The following is a 19,349-nucleotide window of genomic DNA, read 5'->3' on the forward strand; positions in this document are numbered from 1 at the left end:
ATCTGGAGGGCACTGGGCATGCTAAGGCCATTGAAAGGTCAGCTCACATTCCTGAAATTTGATGATCCAGGTTCCTAGCTCCTTGCCTGACAACAGGGCCAGGAAGATGATGGAAACGAGATGCAGTTAAGTTATGAAGGTGCCCTTGGTCAGCACGTGTCTCTGGGAAACAGCTGAGCTCTGCTCACTGCACAGAGTCTTCCTAAGGGCTCTACCTTTCTAAGACCAAAGGCTAGTATTTTCATGCTCTTCAGCCAGTTCTAGACAATCCACGGCAGTGCGAGACATTGGAGAGAAGGTGGCCAGGCCTGGAATAGGGGTCCCCAGTTCCAGAGACTTCCATGGCTCCCTTCCTCAAGCACTCTAATTCTGCAGGTCTAGTCCCATACATTGTCACCCTGGGGCAGTGAGTGGGGAAATTCTTGGGTCTGACATGCCCAGGGTGCCTGCTATAATTAGGACCCTTCCTCTTCAAAGATGAAAGACTTGGGGATGCCAGAAAGGGGGAGTGGGGTGCGGCGGGGAAGCTCTGGCTTCTGCTCTTCCTCTCCCCTTGGTCCCACTGCAAATTATATGCCTCACACCTCGATGTTATGAACACATCCCCAAGTGCCAGGTGCCCCCTCTGAACCACTGGGTTAGAATCTACCAGGGCTAGACACTTCCTTCCAAGCCGCCGGGGAACGGGGTCATCCTTTGCTAAAGGTGTGGTACACAGATACCCATGGTTTCAGGGGGAGGCTCAGTTGTGCACCTGTGTTTTTTTAAGATTTACTTATTTATTTGAGAGACAGTGCTGGGGCAGTGGCGGGCAGGGGGAGATGTAGAGAGAAGCAGACTCCCTGTTGAGCACGGAGCCTGATACAGGGCTCAATCTCATGACTCTGAGATCATGACTTGAGTTGAACTTAAGAGTCAGATGCTCAACCGACTGAGCCCCCCAGATGCCCCATCGTGCTCCTGGTTTAAACTGCCATGTCAAGTGGCAAAAAGAATTCATTTTTTGGTTATCCCTTGATCTTTTTCAGGGTCCAAGAACTCAGATGATTCATTCCTTCCATAGCTTTTATGATAATCAAGATGGCCCAACACGCAAACATCAGTCCTAGGAAAGCCTCCCCACAGGGGGATCTATGCGGAGTAAAAAATAGAAAGTTTGTGAAATTTTTGTTTTACCTTTATCACCTCAGTGGAATGAGATTCCTCAAAATGTTGAAATTAATTGAAATGACAGAGCCTTTGTCTTCAAATAGTGACAGTTGCTCAAAGGTATTTGTGATCAGTCCCCCACCCAAAGACATTGAGGGGCCGCCCCAGTGCCTGCGGACGTGACCTCACTCTGTAGATGATCACATCAAGATGGGGTCCTATGGGGACCCTGACCCCAGGTGACCACAACCTTATAAAACACATAGACATGCGCACGGGAACATTCCAGGAAAACAGGAGCTGGGGGGTCCCCTAGGGGAGGAGCTGGGCGGGGAGAGGGGGATGCCTGATGCCGACCCCCCCCCCCATGGCTTCAGAGGGTGTGGAGCTCGTTGGCACCTCATCTGGGATCCTGGCACTCCTGCACCCTGACAGGACACATTCGTGTTTCCGGGGCCTCATTGCAGCCGCCCCGGGAAACAAATGCAGTATTTTGCTTGTTATTTGGGGACATAACTGTAGTTTGAGAGACTCTCAGCTAGAACAGAAACTTCTGCGAAAGGAAGCCAGCCTATAGCGCCATTTCGTCTTCAGGAATCCAGCTTTCTTGGCTCCTGCTACAAGATAACTTGGTTCAAGCAAATAAATTATGTTTCCATGGTCACACAGACATCCTGGTTTCTATCCATCCTGTCTCAAGTGCTACCTCAGCACACATCAAACTGAAAAAGGCATTAACAGTAGTATCCCAGCTTTGCTGGAGCGGGTCTTCCAGGAAGGAATGATCTGGCTCTGACAACAGCGCTCCATCTCATGAAGTTATCACGGGCAGACGTACGTAGAATCCCGAAAGCAGAGGAAATTTATCTCTGAGGACTGTCTGCTGGACCATTTCTGTCTGGTTCTTTGCACTTCTGATATATTACCCATTTGTAAGTCATATCTGAATAGTGCTCCTAAATTCAACTAGCTTTTCCTGTGAGGTCCACGGAAGGGAAAAATTCCCAGATGTACTTAGGCATGCAGAAAATTTAGAAAACGACAAAAAGCATCAGAGCTAATCACACCCACAGCTGTGGCTCTGGCATGTTGTGTTCTTGCCGTGGAATGACTCAACAGAGACTTTTCCTTTCTTCCTCCTCCTCCTCCTCCTCCTTCTTCTTTTTTTCTTAAAGCCATCTCTAGGGCCAGCATTGGACTCGAACCCACAGTCCTGAGATTGGGAGCCACACTGTCCACTGGCTGAGCTAGCCAGGCATCTCAGAAGCTTTTTGTTTGGAATCTTCTCAAACGTACAAGAAAAGTTGCAAGGATAGTTCAGTTGTGTGCTCCTATACCTCTCCTTGGAATCACATATTAACATTCTTCCCCATTTATCTTTCCGCTTTCTACCCATATACATACTCTAGTAGCTTCTTCTGACCAATCGCCGATTACTATATATTTACTGAGCACCGGGCTATATAGAAAGCCCTGAGAGAAGAGGGGTACACAGACCCGCGGGGATGCTGAGTCAGCTCAGTCACATCCAGGACCAATCTTCTGCTCACATAGCCAGTGAATCTTGGGAGTTTCAGGGGAGCGCATTTTTCCTAGGAAACCTCATTGTTTGTTTGTTTATTATTTTTTTATTATGTTAGTCACCGTACAGTATATCACTAGTTTTTGGTGTCGTGTTCCATGGTTCATTGTTAGTGTGTAATACCCAGTGCTCCGTGCAATCTGTGCCCTCCTTAAAACCCACCACCAGGCTCACCGAACCACCCACCCCCACCCCTCTAAAACCCTCAGTTTGTTTCTCAGAGTCCACAGTCTCTCATGGTTTGTCTCCCCCTCCAATTTCCCTCCACTCACTTCTCCTTTCCATCTCCCAGTGTCCTCCGTGTTATTCCTTATGCTCCACAAGTAAGTGAAACCATATAATTGACTCTCTCTGCTTGACTTATCTCACTAAACATAATCTCTTCCAGTCCTGTCCATGTTGATACAAAAGTTGGGTTTTCACCCTTTCTGATGGAGACATAATATCCCATTGTATATATGGACCATATCTTCCTTATCCATCCATCCGTTGAAGGGCATCTTGGTTCTTTCCATAGTTTGGTGACCGTGGCCATTGCTGCTATGAACATTGGGGTACAGATGGCCCTTCTTTTCACTACATCTGAATCTTTGGGATAAATACCCAGAAGTGCAATTGCAGGGTCATAGGGAAACTCTATTTTTAATTTCTTAAGGAATCTCCACACTGGTTTCCAAAGTGGCTGCACCAACTTGCATTCCCACCAACAGTGTAAGAGGGTTCCCCTTTCTCCACATCCTCTCCAACCCTTGTTGTTTATTGTCTTATTAATTCTGGCCATCTTAACTGGTGTAAGGTGGTATCTCAATGTGGCTTTGATTTGAATCTCCCTGATGGCTAATGATGATGAACATTTTTTTCATGTTTTTATTAGCCATTTGTATATCTTCTTTGGAGAAGCGTATGCTCACATCTTCTGCCCATTTTTTGATGTGATTATCTGTTTTTTGAGTGTTGAGTTTGAGGAGTTCTTTATAGATCCTGGATATCAGCCTTTTGTCTGTACTGTCATTTGAGAATGTCTTCTTGCATCCCGTGGGTTGTCTCTCTGTTTTGTTGACTGTTTCCTTTGCTGCGCAGAAGCTTTTGATCTTGATGAAGTCAAGTTCATTTTCACTTTTGTTTCCTTTGCCTTTGGAGACGTGTCTTGAAAGAAGTTGTTGTGGTCGATGTCAAAGAGGTTAATGCCTATGTTCTCCATCAAAATCCTAAAGGAGAATATTTACTTATTAAACATTTTATTGGAGAAAGAGAGAGCACAAGAAGGAGGAAGGGTAGAGGCAGATAGAGAAGCAGACTTCCCGCTGAGCAGGGAACCCATCACGGGGCTCGATCCCGGGACCCTGGGAACATGACCCGAGCCAAAGGCAGACGCTTCACTGACTGGAGTCACCTGGGTGCCCCTCAATTTATTTTTTATTGTCTTTTTAAAAGATTTTATCTTTAAATCATCTCTACACCCAGTGTGGGGCTTGAGCTCATAGCCCTGAGACCAAGAGCTGTGTGCTCCCCTGACCGAGCCAGCTGCATACTCCGAGACCTCACTGTACCTCAGGGTCTGCACCATGAATGGCCACTTGCAGCCTCTCATGAAGAGGCACGTCCTGCTGCCGATCCAAGTGGGCACTGGAGTTGCTCAGAACTTTGTCCCCAATTCGAAGACTCGTATTTTCCAAGTTTCAGGAACACTGTATCTTCTCGGGGGACACAGACATCACCAGGCCCTTGTTCCCAGCTGCTGGAACTGTGCCGCCACCGTACTTGGTGAGTGAACATGAACCCAGGTTGCACGATGACGTAGGAAGCCTGGCGCTGGGAGAACCTACTTCACGGGGCGGACACTGAGGGTCAGGATGCTAGTCACTGCCCCAGGGCCACCGCTCAGTGGCTGTTCGAGCACGTCCTGCCTGCCTCTCTGGGGTGCCCTTACTTCTGTGTGCATAAGCCGAGAAGGTAATTCCTTAAACCCTTTATAACCTGTTTTCTTCTCAAGGATTCCGCTTTCATGTGTTCATGAGTCCAGAAAGCTGGGTTTGTGGAACTCGATTAAGGGCCACAAAACGTCCTGGATATGAGGGGGAAGCTCAGCAAATTTCCTGGACAGGCTCCTGTAACCTTCGTAGGCTGTGCACGTTAAGGAAAGTCAAGTCTTCCAAACATCTTTTAAAGTCACCCACAAACTGGCAAAGTTAAGGGAAGCAGTGGGATGAAAATCCACAGTCTGACAGCCCCCTGGGTCCCAACGGTCCCTGGCTCACGGGGAGCACACGCGGACCTCTCTGAAGGCAGAGGCCATGGTGGAGGGGCAACAGCCCCCCCCCACACACCCACGTCCACAGAGGTGCAACGTGAGCCTGGGCTCCTCCACGGCTGCGCCAATCGCCCAGCTTCCCCCTGCCAGTGGGTGCGAAGGAACGGCACCTCCTTGTAGAGAAGGACCAAGCTGCTCAGCCGACGTAACGCATGGTCAGAGGGCTCCTGCCTGTCTCAGCTCTACCCATTAAAGTGAATCACGTGGCAAATCGGCAGGAAAAACCACTCTTGTCTCTCGAAGCAGTGACCGAGTTTCAGTGGCCTGGACGCTCCCGCAGAGCGGCGGGTCCCGGGCATCAGGCCGGACTCGGGGCGAAGGCCTCTGGTGCAGCTCTGCCCCATTGGATGGACGTGGACGAGCCGAGAGCGGGCCGAGGCACCTGCGGCTGCCCAGCGGGCCAGGACCAGAGCGGAGGCGGGCGGCCCCCGGTGCTGCGCTGAGTCACTTGGAAAAGACAAAGGGCCGCGTGCGGAGCAGGCGGCTTGCATAGCTCCGGGCATCCGACCCTCCCAGTGCACGCAGATACAATCTTAATTATTAATGGCTGAGACGGAAAAATAGCTGCCCTGAAGTTAGGAAATTCAAGCGGGTTGTTTGCTTGGATCACGACATACAGAAGAGGGGCTGCCGGGTCTGCTCCAAGGCCGGGCACATTCCCGGTCCCCTCCTGTGAGGGGCCAGTAGGTCCCGGGGCAGGAACTGAGATCCATGGGCACCCCCGCACCCCTGTGGGTATGGAGTGCAGTTGTCCTCAAGCCTCAGCCTGGTCTGAATGGCACAGGCTGGGGTGCATCCCCGGGCCCACCGTAGGCTGCGCTGTGCGCTCAGATCCCGGCAAACCCCAGCGACCCCGCTGTGAGTGAGGCTGTATGCTGTAAGTTATGCAAGCGCGGGCAGCGCTTCCGGGAACGAGACCAGTAAACCCCGACAAAGTGCTCCCGTCGGACTTCTGAACCGACCGTCTCCCCTCGTCCTTGACTCCGTGGAAAGCTCTTGGCCATGGCACCACTGACACGTAGCACTGACTTGACATACGGTCTGATTTTTGAATTATATCAATGAAGAGTGTGTTTTAAAAATTAGAAATGGGGGGCACCTGGGTGGCTCAGTGGGTTAAGCCTCTGCCTTCGGCTCAGGTCATGATCCCAGGGTCCTGGGATCGAGCCCCACATCGGGCTCTCTGCTCAGTGGGGGGGCCTGCTTCTCTCTCTCTGCCTGCCTCTCTGCCTACTTGTGATCTCTGTCTGTCAAATAAATAAATAAATAAAATCTTTAAAAAAATTAGAAATGGATGTCAAATTTCATCAAATGCAGTCACGGAAAATCAAATGAGAGTCTCTGCCATCTCTTGGGGAGGTGGTTCACCAGTCTGTTTCCTGATATTAAAACATGTCTTTGGTTTAAAACTCAAAGATGATCACGGCATATTATTCTTTTAATATGATGCTGGATTCTGTTTGCCATTATTTTTGTTTGTTTTGTTTTTTTAGAGACAGAAGGAGAGAGCATGACCGGGGGAGGAGGAGCAGAGAGAGAGAGAGAGAGAATCCCAAGCAGAGTCCACACTCAGCAAGGAGCCCGACGTGGGGCACAACCTCACGACCCTGAAATCATGACCTGAGCTGACGTAGAGGGTCTGAGGTTCAATCGACTGAGCCACCCAGGTGCCCCAGCAAGATGACATTTTTAATACGATTTTATTTATTATTTGAGAGAGAGAGAGAGAAAGGAGGAGGGAGGGGAGGATCAGAGCGAGAAGCAGGCCCCCGCTGAGCAGGGAGCCCCTCACACGACTCGGTCCAGGGACTCGCAGATCAGGACCTGAGCCGAAGGCAGACACTCACCGACCGAGCCACCCGGGTGCCCCTAAATTATATCTTTAAATATGTTTTTGTGTGTTCCGACTTTCTTCTCTGGGGGGTGGAGGAGGACGCTGGGAGGTGACTCATGTCCTTTCTTCGTCTTACACATGTTCTTCTCTGTCTGACTTCTGTGTGTATGATTTTCCCTAAAATCGATTTTTATTGCTTATTTTTGATCTCATTTTGCAGAATGCTCTCAAACTTGCCATCCGTGTCCTTCACTCTCTTTTCTGTGAATCTGTTACCTCTTTCTTTTGCTCAGCTTATGTTTTTGTCATCTGGTCCTTTTCTTCCCTTGACTCTATCCGTTCTCCTTTGTGTTTTATGCCAGTGATCAGAGCTGCCGCCTCGGCTCCGCGCTCTTTCCCGTGCGTTTAGTCTTGCGTGCGGAGAGCAGCTCGCCTGCGGTCTCACCTGCGTGTGGCAATGCTCTGCAGGGCTGGTCTCCGTCTCCATCCCTTCCAGTCATGTTTTTTTTTTTTTTAAGATTTTATTTATTCATTTGAGAGAGATACAGAGACAGAGATGGGGAGAGAGAGCCCAAGCAGGGGGAGGGGCAGAGGGAGAAGCAGACTCTCCACTGAGCTGGGATCCCGACATCAGACCCCATCTCCCAAGACCTGGAGATCAAGACCTGAGCCAGAGACAGACGCTTCACCATCGGAGCCACCAGGCGTCCCCTTCCAGTCATCTTCACCGACGACTTTCTTGGGTCGCAGGTCGCATCATCCCATCATGATTTGCGTTTGTCATGCGTGTCCACTTCTGCTCACAGGGGTCCATCTCACCGGGCCAGGGAGCACGCCGATGCCGCTGGCGGCCAGTCTAGGCAGCACGGTGTCTCTCTGGATCTCAGGGAGCCCCCTGAGATCACATGTCACACGGGAGCCTGACAATCATGTGTCTGTTCGCCGTGTCCCGCCCGCAGCACGTGCCTCTCCTGGCTCCAGGCCTCTGGGCCACCAACAGCCCCTCTGCTGGTTCCACTTCAACAACTTCTGCAACAAATGGCTTTCCCGCAGCCCCGTGTCCCCAACACTCGTGTTCCGGGGGTTCCTTTAGCTCTGTGCTGTTGTATTATCTTTTCTTCCACACCAGGGGCCTTTGCTAGCCCCCGCCATGTGTGCTGTTGAGAAGGGAGAACTCTGTGTTCTGGGAAGGGGCAGAGTCCTCTCCCCCTTTGGCCCAATTTTCTCTGTGGCGGGTACCATTTGGGGGATTCTTGGTCCCGTCCTGGAGCACAGATATTTCCTGGTGTTTGGGAGGATGGAATTCCCATTTCTGGTTCTCCCTACCTTTGTTGCTCCCAGCTGTAATCAGAGGGAGGGGGCAGAGAGCCAGCCGGTCGCCCCCGCAAGCTGGCGGTCACAGGTGACACTGGCCCAGAGGAAGCAGTCAGTCTTTCCTCTCTGAGCAGAGCGCCTTTCCCACCAGCCACCCACCCAGAGGGAATATCTATGCAAAGGGACCTCATGATCTGCAACAGCCCCCAGGTCAGGCCTCCCTTACAACGTAAAAAATTTCTGCTCTAAAGAAGAGCGATAAAAATAATTTCTCATTTGCTTACCCCAGTGGCTCATTAGGCAGAGACACCCCCCAAGGGATGGCCTCCTGGCCCGGCCCCTCCTGTATCCCTGGACCGCTGCCGCGGAAGAGGACGCTGGGGCCTGTCGGACAAACCGTGAATCTTCCACAGGAGCTCGTCCAGAAGATCAGAGACCTCATCCAGGTAGTGATTCTGGAGCAAAGGAAATCAGATTAGTGAATGCCCTCAAGAAACAATTTTCCCCTCATTTTTTGAAGCATTTCATGGTTCCGACTTTAAATGGTGTTGTGCTTTGTAAGGGTGCTCCCTGGAGCCAGACACCTGGCGCTGGGCCTGAGTTCTTGATCTCAGTCCCCTGACCCCCCCAGGTCATGGACACGTGTACACACATGTCCCAGATGTCCTGGGTCAGGGACACGTGTGCACTCGCGTCCTCGACACCCCGGTCACAGACAAGTGTGCACATGTGTCCCCGACACCCCGGTCACGGACATGTGTGCACACACGTCCCCGACACCCCGGTCATGGACATGTATGCACATGCATCCCCGACGTCCCGGGTCATATGCATGAGCATGGATATAAAGGCACATGACAAAGAGTGAAGCCCTCTGCAAAGCCCAAGATCGCCATCACCCACGACTGGTTTTGGGACTGTAGTGCAGGACACCACAGTGCCAGTCACAAAGGCTGGCGAGGCATTCAGTGTGCAAATACCTGCTTTGCTTATCGTCATGTCAGGGGACCAGGCCCAAATGCTCTACTTATGTCCCCGTGTTTGCGGAGAAGTTTGGCCCTGGTGGTCAAGACCCAAAGCAAAGAGCCGCTCTGTAGGGACAGAGTGGCTGTGTATGTGTTGTAGGGGGCGGGAATCATAAACTTGGTTGTCCAAGGATATCACGAGTTAAGGGAAGAGAATGTGCTTGGTCATTTGCTAAGCACTAGAATTTCCACGGGAAATGCCACAACTCTGCGAAGAGAGGGTGCACAGAATCCCACGTGCTTTAATGGCCAGAAGTGAGGTTCTACAAGGAAAGATCATGCTCGCCGGTCCAATACCCGCAGCTTACACGCCTCATGGCCACGTCAGCCTCTTCCTGCGGTGGCTTCCGCGCTTCCAACCGGGCCAGGACTGCCCCCCGCACACAGGCAGTCAGGTCGGCCAGGCTCACGAGTGACTGGCTTTGAAAAGATTTCCTTTTTCGAGCAAGAGTCGCGAGGGACCCTCTGAGCTGGGGAGAAGAAAGAAAAGACAGATGGATTTCATGTCATCAGGCAAAACATGGCTTTGTTAATGTGATAGACTGTAAAATGGAGATTCTATCCGATGACGCTGTTTTAGGACCTTTTAATAAGACAGCAACTGCTTAGCAAAAAAACAAAAAAACAAAACAAAAAAAAAACACAAAAAAACAACAAACCTGGGAAATAGCTCTTGTGCACAGAACTGAACCCCAACAAGATGAACCCAACAATGAACGTGGCTGTATAAACGGGCATATATATCAAGGGTGTTTTCAGTCTCTAACAGGTGAGGACGAAGATTGTCAACATGGTGTGCATTTCCACAAGCAGACTTGGTTTCGGGGTGCTCCGCGGTCCCACCGGGCTCTGGGGACCCCACCGTGAGCAGCACCTGTGCCCAGGAGTCAGGAAGACCAGCTCACATGCTCCCTGTGGACCGGCCCCAGCTGTTTCCTTCTTACTGCAGGCTGAGACCTGATCTCAGGCTCACAAGCCTGTGGGCACCGAACTCAAAGTTGCAAGCATTCGACTGTAGTAAAAATAGTCCAAACAAGCCAAGTTTGGGCCCTTTAAGAGCCTGCTTTGCATATGCTGCAGAATCGCACAGACAGCTGTTACCCAGTTCCCGGACTCCAACATGCTGCTGCCCTTGGGAGGTCTGACTCAGACTTCCTGCTTGCTGCTAGGCGACGTCTACACTAAAAGACCCCCTCCCACCCCTGCCCTTCTCCCCTTCTTTTTTTTTTTTTTTTTAAGATTTTGTTTATTTATTTGACAGACAGAGATCACAAGCAAACAGAGGGGCAGGTGGAGAGAGAGGAGGAAGCAGGCTCCCCGCTGAGCAGAGAGCCCGATGTGGGGCTCGATCCCAGGACCCTGGGATCATGACCCGAGCCGAAGGCAGAGGCTTTAACCCACTGAGCCACCCAGGCTCCCCCACTTCTCCCCTTCTTGACGATGGCCCCAAGACACAGCGTCTGGACAGGCTTGGGCTGTGACACCTATCAGGACATGGCCACATACAGCTTGTGTGTCTTACTGTCTCTCATGGTCATATCTCTTTCCTGGATCAGACTTAAATCCTTTGGGCCCCTGCCTGCGTGTCAGAACCCTGCAGGGACGTCTAGGTACCTGAGGACAGGACACCGTCCATTCAGACTGCATACGTGGGTCTGAGGCTTCCCTGTTCTACCAGCCACACGAGCCCCAGGAGCCGGCTGTGATGTGTCCCGACTCCTGCGTGCAGGGCCCCCGGGACCACTGCCTTCTGGTTCCTGACAATAAAGCCCAAGCACTATATCATCTTAGCGAGATGTCCAGGGCCCACCAGGCCTGGCTCCAAGCATCGTTTCCAAAGCCACATCTGCCTGACCCTGGACCCCAGCACGGGCCTCGCCACCACCCTTGCTCCTGGGATACTCCTCCCGCCCACAGATGCTACTCCCTTGGAGGAGATTCCTCAGATAAATAAATACATACACATCAATAAAAATAAAATTAAAAAAGCACATAATTTGCTAAAAACTACAGAACATTGAAGAAAGACATCAAAAAAGACCAAAATAAATGGAAGACACCGACAGCATTCTTGGGGTGATCGTATTAGGAAGATGTCTGTTCTCCCCAATTCTGATTTACACATCCGCAGCAAGCTCGAACAAAACCCCGAAATGCTGTTTCACAGATGCTGACAAGCTGATTCTATAACTTATGTGGAAATGCAGAAGAACTAGAGCAGCCCAGACTGGAAAAGGGCGAATCTGGAAGACTGGCCTGTGCTACGTGAAGACTCACTGTGCAGCTCCAGAGATCACAACAGAGTGGAGCTGTGACGGAACAGGTCGGTGGACCTAAACAGACGAGCCAGAAGCAGACTCACGGAAGCCACAAACTGGTTTGTGATGAAGATACACGGGAAATTCAACATGCTTTTAAAAAAGATTTATTTATCTATTTGATAGAGAGAGAGAGAGATCACGAGCGGGAAGGGCAGAGAGAGGCAGAGAGAGAATCACAAGCAGACTCTGTGCTGAGCTCTGAGCCCAACACGGGGCTCAATCTCAAGATCCCAAGATCATGACCCGAGCTGAACCCAAGAACCGGATGTTCAAGCAGCAGCACCAGCCAGGTGCCCCCTGACATGCTCTTCAAAGACGGTGTCAACAAGAACTGGACATCCCAAATGGACAAGAACACTCACCCTGCTCTGAGCCCCGTATCTTACACTAACGTGGACTCAGAATGGACCACTGACCTACGTCTGAAACAGAAAACCATAAAGCTTCTAGAAGAAACGTAGGAGAAAATACATGGGAGTGTGGGGTTGCCATTCGCTGATAGGACACCAGCGGAATCTACACAAGAAGAAATCGAGGAACTGACCTCTGCAAATGTTAACAACTTCTGCAAGAAATACGGTTAGAGGAACAACAAGGAAAAGCCACAGAAAGGGAGAAACACTTGCAAACAACATATCCGATGAAGGAAAGGTATCAAAAATATGAAATTTGCTATAATTCTTTGTTTATACACGTGTCTTCCTTTATGTGGACCATGTCCCCTTATGTTTGTTCCACCGTTGCCTGAATAGAATAGGTATTCTTTAAGCAATTGCTGAAGGAGTGCATGAATGAAAAAAAACGAGTGGATGGATGGATGGACGGATGGACGGACGAGTGGATGGGATAGGTAGATGGATGGATGGACGGATGGACGGATGAGTGGATGGGATAGGTAGATGGATGGATGGATGGATGGACAGGTGGATGGATGGATGGCTGATGGATGGATGACAAATGGATGGGTTGGGTGGATGGATGGATGGACGGATGGACCGACGAGTGGATGGGATAGGTAGATGGATGGATGGATGGACAGGTGGATGGAAGACTAGGTGGGTGGATGGAAGAAAGGCAGAGGGAAGGAGAGAGGGAGGGAGCGAGGGATGGGGAGATGGGTGGACGGATGGATGGGTGGGAAGATGGGAGACCAGACGGATGGGTGAGCAGGGAGCAGGGAGCTAGGAACACTGAAAAAAAAAACCAAAGAGCTCAGGTTTGAGTATTGTCAAGGCTCGAGTTTATGCTGGGGTGTGTGTGTGATATGACTACATTGCAGGTGGTAGATCAGTAGGAGGGTAGTAAACAGGGAGCCCCATTCCCAACTCAGCCCCCTGAGGCCAGAACACCTATCCAGTGAAGGCTGACTGACGGAGGGAAACCTTTATGAGACAGGAAGTTTGAAATAACGAGGGAAGAGTTAGCGGCCACCGTGGGAGGAGGCTGGGAAAGAGACAGGGAGTGGCTCAACGCCTGGAGGGCCAGGGGCTCCCTAGAAGAGGCAGCCCACACCCCACGATGCCGGTCTTGCTGGACCTGTCCTGGATGCTGCAGTGTGCAGTGCAGGACAGGTGGGCCTCAGGGAGCCAAGGCCGTGCAGAAACGTGCACGCGGACCACGGAGAAATTCACCCCACGGCAGGTGGGTCCCAGCACACCCCGACTTCTGGGACGCATGCACATACCATTCCCCACCACACAGTGCTCACTGCTATGAAAAGGGCCCCGCAGCACCCAGCCGGGGCCCACAGGTCAGACTCGGAAAGACCACGGGATGTGTGTGTCTGGCTTCTTCCTGGAAGACGGAACAGCAGGTCTCGGGAGAAGTCTGCGAAGGTGCCGGGCGGTAACGTGCGCAGGTGGCAGCGGGCAGCCAGCATGAGGACACCCGCCAGCTGCGGGGAGAAAGATCCGTGACTCTGGGCTCTGGGGCCTCGGAGCCCAGACTGGTGTGCGGGCTTCCTAATGCTTTAAAGCAACAACAAGCTTGGAAAAGCAGTTTTTGCAGTGTTGACCATGTCATCCCTAGTGGCCTGGATCTGTCTCGTGTACACCCTCTAGGGCCCTGCTCCCCTCCCCTTCCCTCTCTCCCACTCCCTTCCCCTTTCGCTATCCCTCCCCCACTCTCTTTCTGCTCCAACCCTCTCCTAGCAACCCCCCCATCCCGTGCCCATCTCAAGTTGCGGGGTGGGGCCATCTCTGCTGCTTCCTCCCTGCCCTCCGCCCTAGCTGCTGACAGCCACGCTGCCCCAGGGCTGGTTCCCTCGCCCTCTTCGTGTCTCCAGCACCCAGCAAGGGCTCAATAAAATAAGCCACTTCAGAAGTAAAGGCTGTTAAGTTTAGTTCAGGTGAAGTTTTGTGGTCTGGTTGTTGTAACAGGCTGGGAATTTGGCCTGGGAGCCTGGGGTTGTCCCCCCGGCCCTGTGTGTGTGTGTGTGTGTGTCTGTGTGTGTGTGTGTGTGTGTGTGTGTGTGTGTGTGTGTGTGTGTGTGTATCTAACTCACCTGCACCACAGGCCGGCAGCCCATTGTCACAGGCCCACACGGGCTGCAGTGTGTGCACTGACCATCACAGGGGCCCCCGGGCTGCATCCGTTCCAGGCCCCCACTGGCCCGCATTTCCCTCGCTCCTAGCCGCAGCCCTGCACCCACGGCCTCCCTACAAACACTCAGGCACTCACTCCACTATTATTCACTCCTTACGTGGGATCGCACCCTGCAGCGGTCCACCATCTAGACCGAGCCAGTGCGGTCTCCCTGAACACCTGTCCTCACCCGCCCGTGGTTTCTGAATGGCTCGGATCCCACTACCTAATTTGGACATGATTTATTCATGATATTCTGTGCTTTTTCCTTCACAAAAAAGCATTCTTCCCATTGCTACGTGGTAGAATAATGACCAGTTTAATACGTAAGTTCCACATACATGTAATCTCTCAGCAAGCCCTGCCCCACTAGGCACACACTTGCCAGGAGCTTCTGGAGCTGGAGCTCAGGCACTGGTCCCTCAGTTGGGACAGTGGGTTTGGGGGAGGTGTGGCCAGGCTTGAAGCCAGGTCTCCGACTCCTGGGTCAGCCTCTCTGTCCTGGTTTGCGCAGTCTGTCCCACTGAGCGTAAGGCCAGCAGGGTTGGGAGACCTGTGCCCGGTTCCCTGTGAGCTGCCTGAGCCTGGGACCCTGATAGCCAGACCCCCTCATCGGGCCACTTGGCCCTGACCGTCCTGGCCTGATGATAGTCTGGCTGTGGGGGCCCACCAGGGGCTGCCAGGCTGGGGCAAGCTCTTCCCCCCGGGGGCCAGGTCAGAATCACCCGCACTGCAGAATCTGGCCAGCATCCCATGTGGGGCTCTGGGCCTCCTGATTCTGGGCATCAACAGTCTGCCAGACGGGGCTAGCCCTGAACTGAGACCCAGTGCCCGGGGTGGAAGCCAGGCTTCCTGAGAACCCTACATGTGTGCTTTCTTCTGGGCCCACTGAGGCCGATTCCACGTGGGGGGTAAACTGCACTCAAGTGGGTTTCAGGTATTCACGGGGGGCGTTTGGGTGCAGGGCCAGAGTTAGGAGCAAGGGAGGTGGGGGCCCTCGCTGGCATTAGCACCCTGCTCCTCCCTCCGAGGAAGAACTCCCCCTACCCCGGCCGCCATGCTTAGTTGTGATAATTCGGGGCGGGAATTACTAGAGAGCCCAGGCCCCATTCCTGGCACACAGAACCCGCTCCATGGGTGGTGATAGCCACAGGCACGAGAGGTAAGAACGAGTGCTCGGGGCGGGGGTCCGGCAGAGCACCGTGGAGTGCGTCCTGGCTCCCGTGCTCACGAGCTCACCTCACCGTAGAACCACCAGCACCCGTGATCTAAAACCACTCCAGGGTGCTGGACGGCCGGGCCTCTAGGCTTGTGTCTCCCCGGAGAGAACACAGACTGTGCTGGCTTGTCAGGGAGAGAACTGGCCCCGGGGAGCCCTCTTACCCCTGCTGTGCAGATGCCAGCCCGCGAGCGACGCAGCAAAAAGGAGCAGCAGGCCGTTGAGCTCTGGATGCCAACGAGGAAGGCGAGCTTCAGTGTCAAGAGGAACAAAAGTGTCCCCTGGAGCCAGGTCACCCTCTGAGACGGAAGGACAGGGCAGGTCGGCATGTCCCCCCAGCTCTGAAGGGCACACAGACGCAGGCACGCCGGACCCCACTCACTGTCACCCCACAGTGACCCCTGGACAGGACTGCCCCGCCTACATCGGTGAGAAGATCACGGACAGAATGTGTACCGCCCCTTCCTGAGGCCAGGCTCAGCCCTCTGTGACCTGCTAAGTGTGCCCAGAGACGGGGTGTGCCGGCCAGCAGCCCGCGGTTCCCTGAGCCCAGCAAGGGAAAGCCAGGCATGGCCAAGCCGGAATCCCGCTGGAAGAAAGAGGCCGAGGGACACCAGGGCGCAGAGACAAGGCAGACCCGGAGCCTGCCATCCGTCCCGGGGAGCAGCCACCCGATGTGGGTGAAGTGTCACACCTCCCTCCCTCCCGGAGCCTCCAGCCTTGAGGACGGACAGACAATAAGCCAAGTCATCACAACACAGGTCCTAGCGGAGGCTGGTTAGCACCATGAGGATGGGGTGACATTTCACCGAGACATGAATGCCGGGAGGGAGTGTACTGGGCTGGGTCGGCTCTTCTGGTGGACCCCATCCCAGTGGGGCTCAGTCCCCGCTTCAAGCCGCACCTGTCCCCATGGCAGGACCGGCTCACACCGCCTGCCGCTGGGACGGCCGCAGAAGGAAGAGAGGACAGACCTGACGTGTCTGAGTCCGGCTGTGCCTCCTTTATGCCTCCTCCACACCTGTTCCCTCCCCAACTCAGGGTCCCAGGGAGTCGCTGAGCACCTCCATGTTCTGAGTCCTGCTGCCCACAGACCACATACTCCCGCCCCCCCGCCTGCAACACGGATTCAGCCCTTCCCTGTCCCGCTCTCCCTCATCCTCGAGCTCAGTATGGAATAAATCCCTTGTCTGGAACTTTCTAGAATGTGTATGACCTCTTCCTTTGGATAGTGTCGCAGGGCGTGGACCACCAGGACGCCCTGCCTTACCTGATTCCACGAGGCTGCGAGGCTGAGGTCTGTAAATCCTTGGAAATGTCCTCTGCGGAAGTGGTCCATCACGTCCTCAGTGAGCGTGGCCAGGTGGCTGGAGGCTGCGTGGCAGGCGAGGTTGGCTCCCAGGATGGCAAGCTGCAGCAGGGAGGGGCAAGGAGCCTCAGGGCGCTGGGGAGGGCCCACGGGCCCCCCACGGCTCAGGGCGCAACATCAGGGTGCAAGCAGGGAGGGGACAGTGATCTCGTGCTGTCGGTCATGAACGCGACAGCAGGGGAGACAGCAAGACGGCTGGAGTCAGCCAGGGCATAAGCAGGATCGTGTCCAGGTATACAGATCATGTCCTGCTTTCCTCACGGCAGAGGACGGCAGTGGCTACCTCGAGCCAGTTCCCTGGTTTGCGCCAGTATCTGCGGACGCCGTCCTCGGCCAGGCTCCAGACTTGCAAGCAGACGTGAGTCAGGCTGAGCAGCAGGAAGGCCAGCTGGTGGAGGGAACGACCGCAGAGCACCCAGAAGGACCCAGAGCGCCCGTGCTTTCCCAAGCCCCGCACTCCCGGCCACCTCCCAGCCCGGCCCCTCCTGCGGAGACGCAGCACGACGAGCCTGTCTCCAGCTCTGCAAGGCACAGGCGCTAAGCCTGCTCCCCCCGGGCACCTGCTCCCGCAGAGCCGCCCGCCAGTCTCCAGGCCAGGCGTGAGGGACGCGGGTGAGCTCACTGCAGGCCCCGTGCACAGGCAGACCCTGAGCGCCACCCATCCGGGTCCTCCCCACCCGTCCTCAGCCAGCTCCGGAGAACGACTGTTCCCACATTCGTGAAACACATATCATGGGCTCCCTGGCCATGCCGGGCTCCCGCATCAGGACTTCACGGAAGCTCTAACGCTTCTCTTGGCCTCCACGAGCTGCGCGTTCCCGCTCACCTGCATTCACTCGCTCAGAGCGCCAGCAGGGAGCAGAAGCTCAGTGAGGGTCGGGGCAGGTCAGCCCTGCTCAGCTCCCCTGGACCCTCCTGGTTGACACTTTGAGGCTAATAAAGCCACTTTCCAGGATGCTGCTCCGTCCCTCTGGGGAGCAGTGCTGGCCTGGGCCGAAGTTCAGGTCAGAACAGAGAGAGGCTGATGGTACTGAGTGCCAGACTCTGCGTCCTTGTGGGTCCGGGTGGAGGTGGGGGGCAGGCCGCAGGGGGAGCCCTGGGATCCGTGTGCAGGGGAGGGGCGGGAGGACCCACCTCGGGAAGCGTGGGGCTGGACCACAGGGCCGAGTCACTGCCAAAGACAGCCAGCGACTGCACCAGCGGGGACAGGGCCAGGTCCCCCGTGGGCAGCAGCTCGGCGCACAGGGACACACTGGACAGGAGTCGAGTGGGAGGGTTGTAGAGAGTGAAGTGCACGGACACGGCTCTGGTGTTGCGGTCGATCCACCCGTGGGCCCGGAGGCCGCTCAGGGCTGCATGCGCTGCCGGCCTGCAAAGTGCAGCAGGTCAGGGCAAGGCCTGCACGGAGCCCCCAGCCCCAGCCTCGCACCCCAGGCCCCTGAGGCTGCCCGGGTTCCTGGGGCTGGACAGACGTATGTGGGCGCATCCTTGCCCAGGACCCTGAGGCTGGGGCGCCTCCAGGAGGGAGGCCCTCCGTCTCTCATGGGCACGACTTGAGGAGACGTGACCATCTCTGTCTGCGAGGCCTCTAGAACCTTCTTGTATCTTTTCCTGCTGTGGACTTGCTCTGCTGTTGGAAAGGAGTTCCCGCTGACCTGTCTGTGTTTGGTAACAATGAAAGGGTCTCGCTTCTGTGTTGCCGGCTTCACTCGGGGGTACCCATCACCTGCTGCAGGGCCCCTGTCACCCTCACCCAGTCCACCCCCACACAGGTCATACGCTGCCACAGCTGCCAGGGCCCGGGCCACCCACCAGGGACTGTAGCTGCAGCTCAGGGCTCGTCGGCACAGCGCCAGACCGAGGTGGGGCTGCCCTCCCTCGCGGAGCCCTGAGAGCACCAGGAGGCCCCATGAGCACCTGCTCAGCACCAAGCCAGCGGGGACAAGTGTCCTTTAGGTCCCCGGACCTCTAGGCCTCAGGCAGACTCTAGAGGAACATTTGGCTTGTTCCTTCCTGCGCTAGAGACTGAAGCCCTCTGCCGGCATTGACCTTCCGACATGGCCTCCCTGCGTGGGGCCTCACTCCCCTCCTCTGCGGTGAGAACACACCTGCCCTTGCCCTGGGAAGGGTTTGCTGCCAGCACCGGGCTGCACACGGAGCCAGGGACCGGCAGGCCGGACGGAGCCGACCTCTGAATCCCACTGACCTGGTGCGGCCCAGGCTGAGCTCCCAGGACTGCCTGGCCCCACTGTCTCCGGGGCCGCTTGGGGCCACTGTTTGGGTGGCAGGATCTGTCGTGGAGGGGGCGTTGGGGCCCCCAGCTTTGGGGCCACGTGGAGGAGGACAGTCCTCTGTAAGCACTGAAGCTGGGCCGGGAGGCTGAAGGAGAGACCGCCAGTCAGAGGGAGAAGCGGACGCTCGCTTCAGAGTCAGCCCTGTGGCCTGGGGGGGTCCAAGGCTGGTCACCCGCGGCCCCTGCTCCCTCAAAGCCCCCTCATTGTCCTTGGGCTCCAGCTGAGCCCAAAGGATCAGGGCTCCAGCCAGCACCTGAGCTGTACACCTATCCGGGCTTGGACGTCAGAATGGCTTCGTCTCGGGAGGACGAGGGTGAGATGCCCACCGTCCAGCAGCCCCTCCCACCC

General features: G+C 54.8%; 1 protein-coding gene across 1 annotated transcript in view; it reads right to left on the reverse strand.

Annotated features, from left to right (window-relative positions):
- Positions 1-7,426: 7,426 nt before the first annotated feature.
- PKD1L1 (polycystin 1 like 1, transient receptor potential channel interacting) overlaps positions 7,427-19,349 on the reverse strand; it is an 80,055-nt gene continuing 68,132 nt past the window's right edge. Inside the window, exons 45-53 of the mRNA XM_032304428.1 lie at positions 18,914-19,086; positions 17,842-18,076; positions 16,991-17,095; positions 16,609-16,749; positions 15,503-15,637; positions 13,221-13,430; positions 9,524-9,685; positions 8,475-8,645; positions 7,427-8,033 (exon numbers count right to left, since the gene is read on the reverse strand). Coding sequence (XP_032160319.1) covers positions 8,487-8,645; positions 9,524-9,685; positions 13,221-13,430; positions 15,503-15,637; positions 16,609-16,749; positions 16,991-17,095; positions 17,842-18,076; positions 18,914-19,086 — 1,320 coding nt within the window. The 3' untranslated portion in view covers positions 7,427-8,033; positions 8,475-8,486. The remainder of the gene's footprint in view (positions 8,034-8,474; positions 8,646-9,523; positions 9,686-13,220; positions 13,431-15,502; positions 15,638-16,608; positions 16,750-16,990; positions 17,096-17,841; positions 18,077-18,913; positions 19,087-19,349) is intronic.

This window comes from Mustela erminea, chromosome 11 (genome assembly GCF_009829155.1).
Source record: "Mustela erminea isolate mMusErm1 chromosome 11, mMusErm1.Pri, whole genome shotgun sequence".
In the NCBI taxonomy this organism is placed as follows: domain Eukaryota; kingdom Metazoa; phylum Chordata; class Mammalia; order Carnivora; family Mustelidae; genus Mustela; species Mustela erminea.